Source organism: Vanrija albida (genome assembly GCF_041260175.1).
Source record: "Vanrija albida strain AlHP1 chromosome Unknown contig_3, whole genome shotgun sequence".
NCBI classification, from domain to species: Eukaryota; Fungi; Basidiomycota; class Tremellomycetes; order Trichosporonales; family Trichosporonaceae; genus Vanrija; species Vanrija albida.
In genome coordinates this window covers 974,498-989,113 of record NW_027191422.1, presented here as the reverse complement: position 1 = coordinate 989,113, position 14,616 = coordinate 974,498, and the positions used below count along the sequence as shown (strand labels likewise).

At 59.6% G+C, this 14,616-nt stretch overlaps 5 protein-coding genes across 5 annotated transcripts; 2 read left to right on the top strand and 3 right to left on the bottom strand.

Annotated features, from left to right (window-relative positions):
* Positions 1-87: 87 nt before the first annotated feature.
* Positions 88-2,391, bottom strand: Q8F55_003695 (uncharacterized protein; the record flags this gene model as incomplete). Its single annotated transcript, XM_069352225.1, has 9 exons — positions 88-172; positions 212-275; positions 310-1,060; positions 1,098-1,216; positions 1,253-1,647; positions 1,685-1,819; positions 1,870-2,004; positions 2,044-2,068; positions 2,109-2,391. 9 exons carry the CDS (start codon positions 2,389-2,391, stop codon positions 88-90), a joined length of 1,992 nt encoding a protein of 663 aa, XP_069209643.1.
* A 1,165-nt stretch (positions 2,392-3,556) lies between these two features.
* Positions 3,557-6,585, bottom strand: VPS34 (Phosphatidylinositol (PI) 3-kinase; the record flags this gene model as incomplete). Its single annotated transcript, XM_069352224.1, has 12 exons — positions 3,557-3,691; positions 3,727-3,986; positions 4,025-4,099; positions 4,146-4,773; positions 4,810-5,079; positions 5,118-5,402; positions 5,438-5,758; positions 5,797-6,007; positions 6,042-6,185; positions 6,223-6,324; positions 6,365-6,451; positions 6,506-6,585. 12 exons carry the CDS (start codon positions 6,583-6,585, stop codon positions 3,557-3,559), a joined length of 2,598 nt encoding a protein of 865 aa, XP_069209642.1.
* A 275-nt stretch (positions 6,586-6,860) lies between these two features.
* On the top strand, positions 6,861-9,684 carry NOP14 (nucleolar complex protein 14; the record flags this gene model as incomplete). Its single annotated transcript, XM_069352223.1, has 3 exons — positions 6,861-7,133; positions 7,171-7,557; positions 7,594-9,684. 3 exons carry the CDS (start codon positions 6,861-6,863, stop codon positions 9,682-9,684), a joined length of 2,751 nt encoding a protein of 916 aa, XP_069209641.1.
* A 325-nt stretch (positions 9,685-10,009) lies between these two features.
* Q8F55_003692 (uncharacterized protein) lies at positions 10,010-10,667 on the top strand (the record flags this gene model as incomplete). Its single annotated transcript, XM_069352222.1, has 2 exons — positions 10,010-10,016; positions 10,063-10,667. The coding sequence occupies 2 exons, from the start codon at positions 10,010-10,012 to the stop codon at positions 10,665-10,667; spliced, it is 612 nt and encodes a 203-aa protein (XP_069209640.1).
* Positions 10,668-10,811: 144 nt separating this feature from the next.
* Q8F55_003691 (uncharacterized protein) lies at positions 10,812-12,622 on the bottom strand (the record flags this gene model as incomplete). Its single annotated transcript, XM_069352221.1, has 3 exons — positions 10,812-11,820; positions 11,861-12,407; positions 12,451-12,622. The coding sequence occupies 3 exons, from the start codon at positions 12,620-12,622 to the stop codon at positions 10,812-10,814; spliced, it is 1,728 nt and encodes a 575-aa protein (XP_069209639.1).
* Between the last annotated feature and the right edge of the window lie 1,994 nt (positions 12,623-14,616).

The window sequence follows — 14,616 nt, the reverse complement described above, 5'->3', positions numbered from 1 at the left end:
CTTGTAAAACTATGATGCATAGACACCAGAGGAGTGGTTTGTTTATTAACTGACAACACAAGTTACCCAAGAAGAAGCCAATGTTGTTTACTCGGCTGAAACGTCTCGGCCAAAAGTGTACATGCCCTCGATGACGCTCAGCACCGAGAGGAACTGCATGAGGAGGGTTTGCCTGCGACGCGTTAGCACTCCAAGGCGGCTTACTACTCACGCTCGCACAGCCTGTGGTGACGTCGAAGTCGAGCCCTCCATGAGCTGAATCGCAACAAACCGGACTAACGGTCAGCCAAACCCGGGGCAAACTCATACCTTTCTGCACAAGAGACGGGCCGTTGGTGGCGACGCATTCTTCAGGAAGACTGTTCAGGCCGTCCAAAAGGTCACAGGCGATATCCTCGGCAACCTCATTATTCTGGACACCCGCGAGGCCGCCGACACTCTGGAGGGGCATGTGTGTAAGGGCCGCAAGTTGGCGGAGCAGAGATTCGCGGGTCTGTAGAAGAACGAGTCGAACCACCTGCTGGGTCACCAGGATGTTGCCTTGCATGACCATGAAGCTGTTGATGTGGTCGTTGTCGGTAGCGCCGGAAAAGAAGTCCAAGAATCTCGCCTGCAGATTCGCCTCCCATCCCTTGGCTGGGCTCGCTGCTCGCGAGTCGTAGGCAGAACGAATACGCAATGGGCTCGCGACTTCGACAGTCGCATTAATCACTCGCTCTCTCAGCTCGTTGACGTTTTGAAGGTCGGCCAGGATGCTGTCCACCGAAGGCAACGACTTGCGCCGCTGAAGAAGGAGGGCATCGTTCAAGATGCGGAAGAGGTTGGTCACAATGTTGAACCCTGCAATAAGCGGGGTCCGACCCGAAGGCTGGGGCAGAACTCCAGCAGGTGTGATCTGTTCGTCGTCCACTTCCGACGGGAGCCGCAAGCCTGGAGCGTCCTCCAGACGCAAGCAGATTGTCCGGGCGCGCAAGCAGGCTGTGCTCTTGTCGGCTTGGAACAGCAACCAGTAGATGCGCCGCCGAATCTCGGACTCGATGGGGTTGAGGCCCTCGTAACTCTGCATTGTCAGTACAGGCGACTGGTGGACCACATACAGATTCCTCGTTCAGTCGCAGTGCCAGAGCGCACTGGTTGGCCTGAGCCGTCACTATGACGTGGGCCGTGTTGTTGCCAAGTAGCAGATGAACGATCCCTTCGAGATAGAAGATGACCACTGGCAGATTAGCACAAGCCGTCTTCGTTCACGCACCAAACTCTGCGCGGACGGGGACTGGGTCCTCCCAAAGGTAGGCTGTCTTCGCCCTCGCTACACGGACGCAGCGCCGTGCCAAGGCCTCGACTTCCTGCTTGTCCAGGTTGACAAGAATGCGAGGGACCTGCACTAGCGTTGAGGCCAGGACGACAAGCGTCAACGCAAAGAAGACAGGGTCTGTCTTGTCGCGGCGAGCCGCAAGATCCGCGATGAATGTCGGTCGGTGCAAGCAGGGGGTCAGAGGGTACACATAGTCGAAGAAGAGACCGATGATATTCTCGAGTACTGGTGGCGACACGACCTGGTCCAAGCTGGTCGGAACGGCTGTGCCCATACTCCCCACGTTCGGCGAGGCCGCGAGCAGGGGAAACGATGGCGATGGGATGGCGACGCTGCGAGTCAGTACTTGACCTCGTCCGAGACACCTACCCTTGACCAACATCAAAGTCAAGACCGCTGCTGCCTGTCGAGGACGCAGGGAGACCCTTCGGTGCTTCACTCGCACTCTCTCCAGACGTGCCGGGGTTGTAGCCGTGGGCAGCGTCAGAAATGGCGCTGAGGTCGCTGCTCTCGTCAGTCTCGAGGGCCCTCGATGGCACCCGACCAGCACGTACACAGGAGCTGGCCCCTTTCGCCGCGACACGCGCATGCGAACGCAGTCGAGGGCGAAACGTCGGCATCGCGCACACGGCAGCTTGGCGACGTCCGGATGATCGGGGGGCACCAGGGGGGATGGCTCGCAGCGACGCCTACAGTCAGCAGTGAAACAAGTTGCAGCTGGTACTCACTTGCCCTTGCGGCAGGCCTCACAACCTGGCGGCGATCAGCAGAGTCTCGCAGCGGCGTTGCTTACTTGTGAGCACCTGTGCATTGGCCGACCCCCGCGGCTTCTTGCGATCCGTCGAAGACTCTGCCTCGTCGTCGCCGTCGAGGGGCATTTCTGGGCTGGTGGTTTGGGTGGTTGTGGTCGAGTGTGCGACTGAAGGTCTTGCTGACGGCTGCTGGGCGCCCGACGACGACTTGCGCCGCTTGCCTAGGCCATTGGACGGGGCCGACGATGCTCCCAAGTCGGTGGCGAGCGCGTCTGCTGTCCCTGGCGAGATGATTGGGAAGATGGAGGAGGGTGAGGTGTCCATTGCCGGCGGTTGCGAGTGGGATGAAGGGCCTCCCGAGCCGGGGTAGAATGACGACGAGTTTGACTGGTGCAATGCGTGTTGCAGTGGGTCTATGGATTGCGGCTCGCCCATTACTTTGAGAATGGGCGGTTGGCGTGGAGCGACAGAGGGAGTGGTGTGGTGTGATGCCAACGGATTGATTAATGAGAGAGATCGCGAGATGAGGAATGCCAAGTGGGTCAGTTTGGGGTTGCGGGGTTGGATGGGTTGGATGCGAGGAGGGAGGGAGGGAGAGGGGGCGGCGGCGGGGTAGTGGATGACTGGGTCACTCGGGACAATCTGTCTAGTCTGTCAAGATTGCGGGGTTGTGGGCAACTGCAACAACTCTCAACCTAACTAACATGGTCTCGACTTTGCGTGCAGGCCATCTTGCATCTCTACATCTGGGCACACTTCAATGGTCCTGGACGGGCAGGACGTGCGATGAACGCGTCCAGAGCCCGAGGCTCATGGACAACAACAACACGCCCTTCTCGCCTCCAACTGCTCCTTCAAGGCTGCTCACGCACTGACTGCAGGGGCACCACGCTGTCTGACCTCCTCAGATCGGTCCGTCTGTGTGCATGCAGCATCAAGTCCGACAGTCTCACATCCAACACTCGTCCCAAAGCGTCACTGGGTTAACCCCCCGACTCGTCCACTCCTGCGCAGCACGGGCAGTATTGAGCATGTTTGCTTGCTTGCACCAGGACACGCAGACCTGTCCAGCCATAAACTGTCCGAGCAGCAGCAGCGAGGGCGGAGCGGCAGCGGCAGACCTGCGTCACAGGACGAGCAAAACGAGGCAAGAGGCGTCAATGGCGCAGCAGGGTCTTTGGCCGAGGACTCGCCCAGCAGGTGTCGGTGGCACGGATGCCGCAGAGCCCCACACTACCAAGCCAGCGCCCAACCTCTTGCTTCCATGCATTGCGTGATGGGAGAGATCAGCTCCTTCCAGTTGTGCTTCATCCAGTTGTTCGTCGGTCAGCCGAGTCGTCGCTACACGGCTAATGCCACCAACCGGCTCCCGCTTCCAGCCGGTCGGATATCGACGGGTCTCTCCACCTCCTCGTTCACAACTCCATCAACAGTACAACATGGCAATGCTATTAATGCAGGGTATGATCGCCAACGACGAGGGCCGAGCTCAATCCCTCAGATACTGGGCCCAGTCGTGGATTCGATCGAAAACGACTGTAATGTAAGAGGTTTCGCTTAGGAGAACCTCAAACTGCTTGATGGCATCCTCCTCACTCAAATCAAGCATAAACTTCTCTTGCACCTGAAAGTCAGCCCGGCCCAAGCGACCAGACGTACCTTCCACACTGCCTTGTCAGGCTCAAGCTGAATATCCTGGATACCGGCATCAACCATCAGCGCAATGAGATTCAGAATCAGGTTGGAGTTTTTGCGCAGAATGCTGAAGGCCGTGTAGCAGAAGCTTTGGAAGCGAGCATAGTGAGCCGACGACACTCCTCCCATGGCATCGACCATTTCCTTGCACACTTTGACAGGTGGCGGGTAAGGCTTCGGGTCGCGTCCAAGGATGTACCCGAAGTCAACGTGGAAGAAGTGGCCTGGGCAGTTAGTTTCTGATCACGTTGTCAACACAAACCATCGGGCGACAACATGAGGTTGTCAAGGTGCCGATCGCCGACGCCGAGCACGTAGGTGAGGACGGAGTAGCCAGCTGCGGTTGTCAATACCGCGGTGCTGCTTCCATTGTCTAAACTCACCACAGCTGCGGATGAACGTGTCCATGACCCCTGCTTCGATACCGTAGGATCCGAGGGCGCCCACATCGGCGTGGCTCTCTCGCAAGTACGTTTGGAGGTTGCTATGCTCTGCCATGATGGCGGAGAGACTCTTGCTAGGCACGTATTGAATCATGCCCTCTGAAGTTGATGTAGCGAGCACAGCGTAAGGGCTCAGTCGCAAATCGAGGTTCTCCTTGCGAAGTAGTCGGTCCATTAGGTTGAAGAGCTGAATGACCAGCTGGTCCTGCCGCAAGTCATCGCCATTCTTGAAGATGACCGGGTATTCGCCGCGAGGGCTGTCCACCTCGTCATCGAGCGGGTCGTCATCCTCAAACCACAGAAGCAATGGCAAGAGATTCGACTTGAAGATCGACGACTTGTCCGGCACAATGTTCGTGACAGAGACACGTGGGTTCAAGGGTAACGGCAGGGGTGCCGGAATCGGGGAAAGCCCGTGCTTGGAATCCCCAATGTATGCCCTCAGCTTGTCGATCTTCTTGGACCTGGTGTCCTTGGAGGAACGGATGTCCTTCGCTCGGGCCGACAGGCACTCGATGAGTTCACCTTGACGCCGCAGCACGTCGCGCTGGGCAATGCCCTTGGGAGTCTGAAAGTCAACAGGTGTGTAGGCAACCTCACATACCTCTTGAAGTTTGGTCATGAACCTAAACGCAACCTTCGTGTACATCTTGCCCACAGTGGACCGCGTGTCGCACTCGATAGTCAAGTACCAGTGAAGGTAGGTGGCAAAGATGGGGTTCGCGATAGCGCGGTCGATGAGGAACTGCGCCAATCGGCTGTCTTGCTCTTCTTGGCTGGCTGCATCTCGGCGGCGATGAGATTTGGTCGGTCGGGTGGGATCTTGCTCAAACCTGAGTGCCTGCACGAGCTGCAGAAGATAAAGCAGGATTTCCTGCGGGGGTCAGCAGTCATCGGTTCACACCGACTTACATCATCGTCTGCCCGCTGCAACCTTTGGACGGCGAATGCGCGCACTCGACGATCTGTGAACCCTGGACCCAAGAGCTCCAGAGCATCGTCCATGCCAACGTCTTGTCCCCATAGTGGCAGAAGCTTCTCCGTCGCCTGGGTTGCTTCGACAGGATCGGACCAGGTCACACACTTGAGGAACTTTGTCAACGACCGGGGAGACCGGAAGAGGGAGAACCGGAACTTCCATAGCAGGTCCTTGTCGTTGGAGGAGAGCTCGGTTGTTGGAGGCATGCTGAATATTTCCTACTCATTAGTGGCTTGTCTCCACAGTGACTCACGTTCAGCCTATCACGGTCCACTGGGCCGGGCTTGAGGTCACGCCCCTCATCGCCCAATCTCTGACTGCGGAGGAGTTTACGATGCTTGATCTCGACCGGGTTCTCGCGCCATGAGTCTGGGTCGAACAAACGCCAGAGATGCCTATCTGAGCCCAGAGAGTCGGCGGGCAGCAGCTGAGTGTGGGGGTGCGCTTGAGGCTGGTGAGATACTGGAGCAGGAGGATACGGAATTTGGCTCTCCTTCTCCGAGTACACCACCGGGAAGTCGAAGCGGGGAAGGTCGATGTAGAGATAAAGGTTGTCCGATTTGCTGGCTTCGGCCTGAAGAAAGTCAGCAGTATTGGGAGTGAAACACCTACAGCATGGGCCCGTTCAATCTGTCGGAAGGCGAGACGATCCAGCCAATCTATCTTGGTGACGTCCCCTCGTTCGTACTCCTTGACCAAATGCTCCAGCCGTCCCATCTCGTCCTCCTCCAAGTGAACTTCACTCGGAGTTGTTGTTTCGACGCCGGGATCGCCTTCCACATCGCGGTGAACGAAGAGGCGCTGTTGACCACGACGGAGCGTCCTTGATGTCAGCTCGCGAACTCCCCATTGCGTACCTATCTGAACTAAACAAGTTCATGGTAGTACCGCCCACGGCGACGGGCTTGCCTGCGCCCTGGACATCCCAGATGGTGAACACGAGCTGAGCTGTGGGGAGTAGGCTGGGATAGGTGATAGGCAGGATGAGGGTCTGATTCCAGCTGTGGTGGTGAGTCGTTGCCGGGGTGATATGCTTACATGTACGTTCGCTGGAAATCCTTCCAGGCAGTCCGGTAGGGTAGCGTCAAGGTCTGCCCATCGGCCCAAAGCTGGCAAGTGACGACGAGGTCGGCCAGGCCGCTGGTGGATCAGCTCGCTGTGCATGTGTACCTCGACTCACTCCCTCTCAAAACGCGAGCGCTGAAGTTCTTCATCCTCTAAAAGCTTTGTGTATTTGCGCTTGTGAATTTTGCCTTCCAACGAGACGCTGGACGAGTCAGTATTGAGGACGGGGGAGGTGGAGGGGGTACCTCAGGCGTACATTTTGATAGTCAAGTGCAAGTTCAAGTCGCTGAGCCTTGCAAACGAGAGGTCCTTATCCCTCGAGGGTTCCCCTTGCATGGTCTCAGTCTTGGGGTCTGTCCCCTCGTCGAATGGTCAATGTAAATGTGTATGCGGCAGTTGCTCGACGACATTGTCCAATACATCCAGTGGCCACTACCTCACCGCTGACGCAACTGACGGCTCGACAACACGGAGATACCATTCCTGTCCGTATCAATTGAAATTACACGTGTAAGTCACTACAGCTAATCTCAAAAGTTGACCACTGTCATGTCCACCTCTCGGCAACAACATTGACCACTTGCATCGCCCAGTAACCGCTCCTATTCACAATGGGACCCTCCCAGCTGGCGCAGCTCAAGAATGCGCTCAACTCGGCTGGACTTAATCGCAAATCCGTCGCAAAGAAAACCAAAAAGGGTGGCAAGAAGGGCGCATCTCAAGATGTCGACCGGGCCAAGAAGGCCGCCAAGCTCGACGACATTCGCGCGCGTTTCAACAAGTTTGACGAGCGCGAGACAAAGTTGAAGCATGATGTCGGTGGGAGGAAGCTCAAGGGTGTGACGGGTCGTCCCACGGCCACTCGTCAAGCTGGTTTGGAGCAGGTGAGCTCTCCACTCACCATCGCATCTAACGTCGTAGCGCCGCAAGACACTGTTGCCAGAGCACAACAACCGAGACCACCGCGGTACTTTCCGTGACCGTCGTTTTGGAGAGTCGGACCCCTCGCTTTCCTTGGAGGACCGTATGCTCGAGCGTTACACGCGTGAACGTCAGAAGGGTCAAGGCAAGAAGGGCGCCTTCAACCTCGAAGACGACGACGACGCGTTTGGAGCCGACGGAGACGATGGCTGGGCTCTTGGCGGCCTCACGCACGGCGGACGGGATGTCGATGATCTCCCGGGAGACGACTTTGATGCCCAAGGCTTCGCCGAATACGACGACGAGGACACTGGTGCCATCTCGCGCCGACAGGTTCACCGTGAACACTTTGGCGGCTTTGAGGACAACGAGGATGACGAAGAAATGGTAGGTTTCAAGGTCTGAGCAATCGCTAACTGTTAGCCTGAGCGCAAGAAGAGCAAGCACGAGGTCATGTCCGAGATCATCTCGAAGAGCAAGGAGTACAAACTTGAGCGCCAACATCAGAAGGAGGAGGACTCGCAGATGCGCGAGGAGCTCGACGAAGGACTCGATGAGCTTCGTGCCCTTCTCGGCGAATCGGTCCCCGTCCGCCCAGCAGTTCAGCTTCCTGGTCCTGCACGCACGGTGGCCGCCATTCCGGACCAGCAGAACGATGGCGACTACGATGAGCTTGTCCGCACACTCGGCTACGAAGCACGTGCCAAGCCTAAGGATCGTACGAGGACGGAGGACGAGCTGGCTGTCGAGGAGAAGGAGCGACTGGAGGAGGCTGAGGCCAAGCGATTGCGACGCATGCGTGGCGAGGCCTCTGATGACGAGGAGGAAGCCGCCACCAGCAAGAAGCGCAAGGCTACGTCGGGCCGCGCGCCGGATGCCGACGACCTGGATGACGACTTTGTCGGCGACGTGGACGAGGATGGAGGAGTCTCTCTCCTCGGTCCTGGTCTCACCAGGGAAGCGATCGAGGACATGGCAATGCCGTCAGCCGATGACGAAGAGGACGATGAGGATGACGATGAGGACGACGATGGGGAGGACGACGACGACGACGACGATGAGGACGATGATGAAGACGACGAGGACGAGATCTCCGACATGGAGGACCTCAACGACGACGTCGAGTCGGCAAGCGAAGACGAAGACGACACCCCTCTGGCGCCCAGGACGAAGGCCAAGGGTAAGGCTAAGGCCTTGCCCACTGAGATCCCTTTCACCTTCGCCTGCCCGTCGACCGTCGAGGACTTCATCGACATTGTCCAGGATCTTCCTGACTCCGCCTTGCCGACCGTCGTTCAGCGCATCCGAGCCCTGCACCACCCCAGCTTGGCGCAAGGAAACAAGGAGAAGTTGCAAGACTTCCTCGGCGTTCTTCTCGACTACATCCTGCTGCTCGCGTCCCAAGACGAGCCACCATTCGACATCATCTCTGCGCTTGGACCTCACCTCGCAGCGCTGGTCAAGCTCAACCCTTTGACTGCTGCATCTCACTTTGTTGCCAAGCTGTCGATCATGCAGAAGAACCTGCAGCGTGGCCTGGCGCGCGGCGCCAGCAACCCCACCTCCAAGACTCTGCCGTCGGCCCCGGAGCTGGTCATCCTCCGTCTGGTTGGAGTCACATGGTCCACCAGTGACTTCTCGCACCCAGTGGTTCAGCCTGCCGTGCTGCTGATCGGCCAGTATCTGTCGCAAAGTCGGATCCGCGGCGTCGCCGACGTTGCCTCGGGCCTCTTCCTCTGCTCCATCATTGCCCAGTACGAGTCAATGTCGAAGCGCCTCGTGCCCGAGGCTATCGACTTCTTGGCCTCGTCAATACTGGCCCTCCTCAAGCGGAAGCAGGACGCTGCTGCGGTCAGGGCGTACCCCAGCCAGGTCGTCTGCGCCATTCAAATGACCAACAGCGTGGCGCACCAATCGCCCGCAGATCTGCTGTCGGCACTGGCCGAGTCGGATGTCGAGCAGAACAAGGCGGACCTGCTCTCTGTTGCCGTCCAGCTTGTGTCGACCTTTGCCAACATGTACTCTTCGACCGACTCTTTCATTGAGCTTTTCAAGCCCGTCCTTTCAATCCTGGAAGGTTCGCGGGTGGCCAAGCTGGCTCCGGAGCTTCGCAACCTCGTCGACAGCACCCGCTCGACTCTGTCTCGCCAGATCGGCTTTGCGGTTGATGCTCGCCAGCCCCTCACTCTGCAGTCACACAAGCCGATCCCGATCGCCTCGTACACGCCCAAGTTCGAGGACGACTACGCGCCCGGAAAGCACTACGACCCGGATGCCGAGCGTGCCGCGTCGTCCAAGCTCCGTGCGCAGTACAAGAAGGAGCGCAAGGGAGCTATCCGCGAGCTGCGCAAGGACAACCGGTTCCTTGCGGGCGAGCGCGCCCGGGAGCAGGCCGAGAAGGATGCCGAGTACAACGCAAAGATGCGCCGTGCCGAGGGCAGTATCAACGTCGAGCGTGCCGAGGAGAAGGAGATGGAGCGGGAGAAGAAGCGGGAGAAGCGCCGCCGCGGATAGATGCGGTGTGCGCTGGGTGTACTGGTCTAGTCATGCATGTTTGTTGCATTGTAAGTCGTGGTGGGTGGACGTCGTCGAAGCGCTGTCGAAGCGCGGGCGGTTGGATAATCTGGGGGTGATTGTCGGTGACATCCGAGTCGAGTATCCAGTTAGCCGGCGGGTCGAGATCCGAATACGCATTGCTCTCGTTGCTCATCTCGGTTCTAGAAGCAACCACGACGAGTCAACACAAGGGCCGACTGCGCCGTAGTGGTTCTTGGCTGCACCCTTATCTCGCTCAATACAGCACAGCGGTCTTGGCCCGACCAAGTCGCCAGCAGAAACCATGAGTGGTGAGTGGGGGCGTGAGTGTGCGCCATCCAATGCCTGACGCCCCAGCGCCCACATCCCACCCAGCACAGAGCAACCTCGGCCCCTCCGAGGCGCCGTCGCGCGCCGCGACGCCGAGCGACATCACGATCCGGGCTGCGACGGTGCACGACGCCGCAGCCATCGCGGGGATCGGCGCGCGCTCCTTCTTCCAGACGTTTGTCGGCACCTGCTCCGACGCCGACATGGACGCCTACCTGTCCGAGTACTTCTCCGAGGCGAAGATCGCCGCGGAGCTGGCCGACGGCAACCTGTCGTTCCTCGTCGCGAGCTTCACCGAGGCCGGGGAGGAGGTCGTCGCCGCCTTTTCCGCCCTGCGCACCGACACGAGCGAGGAGTGCGTGCAGCACATCCCGGCCCAGGACCGCATCGAGCTCCAGCGCATCTACGCAGACTACCAGTACCATGGGCGCGGGATCGCCAAGCCCCTCATGGCTGCGACGCTGGCCAAGGCCAGGGAGCTGGGGGCGAAGTACGTCTGGCTCGGGGTGTGGGAGAACAACGACCGCGCGAAGAGCTTCTACAACAGGGTCGGGTTCACTAAGATTGGGAGCCACGACTTCTTCGTCGGCGACGAGCGCCAGACTGACTGGATCCTCGGCAAGGAGCTGTAGAGGCCGAGACGGGTCGCGATAACCAGCTGTAGGCCTAGACGGATCATTGCACGGCGAGCTGCAGGTCTAGACTGATAATCTGCACGACAGCAATGCATCTACTTGTACTTGTACATCCCCAGCTTCTGACGCGCCGCGGCCCCACTACTTGCCGTGGAGGAACTGGACGAGCACCTCCTCAAACGTCTTGATCGCACTGCGGCTCTCCTCGTACGTGATGATCGAGTACGACAGGCGGAAGTAGCCCACGCCAGTGTCGGCGCCCTTGGCCGTGTCGGGCGCGAACACGAAGCCGGGCGCGAACAGCACGAGGTGGTCGGCCAGCTTGAGCCAAAGCCGCCGGGTCAGCTCGTTGGTCGCGTCGGACCCCAGCGAGTGGAACTCGGGGTGCTGGTCGAAGTGGACGGCGAGCCAGACGAACATGCCCGCGGTCGGGGGCACAAAGGACACGAGGGGCTTGCCGTGGGGTGAGGCGACGCCGCGCTTCTCGTCCCACTGCGCCTCGCTGCTGCCCGGGAGCTGGCGAGCATACGCCGTGGCGCCGCGCCCGATCCCTGCCACGGTCAAGACGTTCGGGTTGTGCACTCCGTCCTCCTCAAACTCGAGGTGGAAGACGTCGGCGAGCGAGTCGACCAGCCAGTCGCGGCGCACAGTGTACGCGCCCTTGAGGCCGCGCAGCCAGCGAATGTAGCCGTCCAGGCCCCAGGTATTGAGCAGTGTGATCGTCAGCGAGGTCGCGAACCCGCTCGGCGCCTGTGTGCTCGACTCGGCGATACGGGTGAGGCGCTCGATGAACAATGGCGACGAGGTGATCCAGCCGAGACGCGAGCCGGGGCACGACGTCTTGGAGAAGGTATCCAGGCGGATGACTCGGCCCTCGGTGTCAAACCTGAGGTACGTAGGAGGGAGCGCGTTGATAAACGCCTCGTTTCCTTCCTTGCCCTCCTTCTTCTCGAGGTCGCGCTGGTACTGGGCGAGCGGCGACAGCTTGGAGTCTCGTGGCGTGTACGCTCCGCTGTACAGCGTAAAGTAGGGCTCGTCCTCGACGATGATCAGGTCATACTTGGACGCAATGTTGTAAACCGCCTGCTTGCGCTCGCCCAGCATTGTGGCGCCCGTCGGGTTCTGACCGGTGGGCACTGTGTACAACAGACTGACAAGTTAGCATGGTGCCCGGACTTGCGAGTACCCACCGAGGGAAGCGGCCCTGCGACTCGTCCCAGTCGGCGAGGAGCGACTCCAGGTCCTCGGGAATGATACCCTCACCGTCCATCTTGACTCCAACGACTGTCGTGTCGTAGGGAAGGTAGGCGTTGGCTGCTCCGGGGTACGTCCACTCCTCGACAAGGATAGTGTCCCCAACGTCGAGGAGCATGTCGCAGACCTTGTTGAACCCGTCTGTCGCACCGTCGTCGAGCAGGACATCCCAATCGGCGTATCCAGGCTTGTAGACAGTCGCGACGTACTCGCGCAGGAACTTGGGGAATGCAGGCGGGCCCGTCGCCATCTGGTACTGGAGGGAGGTGGCGAGCTGGACTGCGTACGGGTCGGTCGGGTTCTTGGCGTACTTGGGGACAGTGATCGAGGGAGTCGCAGAGCTAGAGCCCGATCCAAACAGCCATCCAAGCAGCGACTTTTTCTCCTTGACCGGGACGCGTGGGTTGTCGAGTGGCAAGTGGTCGAACGGGAGGATGGTCGCCGATAAGGTCTCGAAGGGGAAGTAGGCGGGCGAGGGGATGCCTGCCTGTTAGCTGCAGCTGCATTGTAGATAGACGATACGAACCTCCAGCCAGCGACACCATGCCTGGGACACCTGAGTACTTGTACATCTCCTTGAGCTTGTTGGCCACACGCCGCTTAGTAATGGCGTTGAGGTGGTGGGTCAAGTCCTTGGCCTTGGGGAGACTGCCCACGGGCGCCTCATGGGCCGGGGACAATGCGTGAGCTCCGTCCATTGTGGGATGAAGGCGGGTGCAGCCGATAAGCAAGCCGAGATAGCAAGACGGTGTGGTAGTCGGCGACCTGGCAGAGCCACTTGTATGAAAGGGAGGGACAGGCGGTGGGTGCCGGTCTTTATGTGCGGAGCCTGGAATGAGTCATCGTGTGGTGCTCGTGCATGCAGCACTTGCCGCCACGGGCTGATTGATAAGAATCAGGCTGCACGGCGTGAGACCAGAGCATTGGGAGCCGGGCAGCACCGACGACGGCCAAAGCCCGAAGGGGAGGGACGCGAGGGACAAAGGGTGGGGCAATGTTGTGATGATGCCAAGTGACAACGATTCGTTACGAGCTTTGGGGTCTGAATGCCGACATTGCACCCGCGGTTGAGAAATCGGCAGACGGACGTGACGAAGTGAGTGAGCTAGGCTGCAAGGTGAGGCTTGCGAGTCAGTTAGGCTTGCCTTCGTCAGCAGCTGGTGTCTCTGCGCCGATCTGCTGCTGTCGCTTAGCTGGCAGAGCTGCAGGTCAGGAGTGAGCAGTCAGCGAACAGCCCGGCGGCCAAGCAGAGGGAGCGGCAGGAGCGTCCCGAAGTTGAAGAGGGACCGACCGAGCCGGCCGAGGCCGAGCTTGCCAAAGTCAGCCACGAGTCACGTGACTTGGCCGCAGCCGCCTTTCTGGCAATCTGCCACCTCCCAGACCTTTGAAACCACATGCATTGTGGAGTGCGAGGAATGGAATGGAATGGGGGTGCAGGTCCGCAGCGCATAGGCTTGTGTGGGGCCTGGGGGACAATGACGCGCCGGTTAGGTTCAGAGCTGAGGCAGCAACGACTGACTGTTGTTGGTCAACTCTGCCTCAATGGCCTTGTTGTTGCGGGTGGACTTGTGGGTGTGTGGTGTGCCTTGCAACTAGTATCCCTCCATTTCACGTCATTGTCCTTGTCTTCCTCGGCTCGTCCTGCTTGTCCTCGCCGTCGTCGTCGTCCATGCTCTCCCAACTCGCTCTCTCTCTCTCTCTCTCTCGCTCTCTCGCTCGCTCTGGCCACCCACACCTTAGTCGGATACCCTTTGCGTTACCGCCCACTGCCCTGCGCCTCGTTGTGCACAGGGATGATGGGCAGTAGACCGCCGGCCGGTGGCGAGACGCCATGCGCGCCATGGCTAGCGACGACGCCTGGCTGGCTTGCTGGGCGGCCCTGCTCACTCACTCACCCTGCCTCACTGACCGCCGCCTCGGGCCGTTTGTGACAAACGGACTGACTGACAAGGGCAACAATGGCTCATGGCTCACTTACAAACTCCCCAATGCGTACAACGCACGTCTGCAACACTGTGCACACCACGCACAGATCTTCAGTCCTGCACGCCAGGCGAGCGCCGACGTATCAGCCAGCGCAGCCAGGGCACCCACCCAGCCACACAGCCAGTCACGCAGCTCGCTCGCAACGAGGCCGGCCCACTGCTAACAAGACTACGCACCTCTGGCTCCTTGCCCTCTGCCCCGTGGCCTCGTGTCGACCTCGCGGCCGCCTCGCCCAAGAATGACATGACGCGCCGCCAGTCGTCGCAGATCCTCCTTTGCCCCTTTCTGCCTTGGTTGATGACTGCCCTCGTGGCAGGATAAGAGAACATGACCGCGACACGCGACGCGACGACGCGACGAGCACAAAGGCGGGTTCTGGAGCAGCCCCCCAGCCGGCGCTGCATCGTCGTGTACACATGTCGCTGTTGTCCCCTCTGCCTTGCATGCCTCGCACCACCGCCACGACGACTTGTTGTGTTACGCCCCCCGCACCCCCACCGACGACAACTAGAGCTCACGGTCCCTCGCCATTCCCTTCTCGAGCGGCGGCCCGTTCGACGACGCCCGCTTCTCTACCAACCACCCCACCCACCCACCCACCTACCGCTGCAACCTTCCCACTCAACTTTCAACCTAATGCGCTTCTTGTCTACTCATCATGTCTACTGTTCGTCGCTCTGAACCCCAAAGAGCTACATCGAGTGCC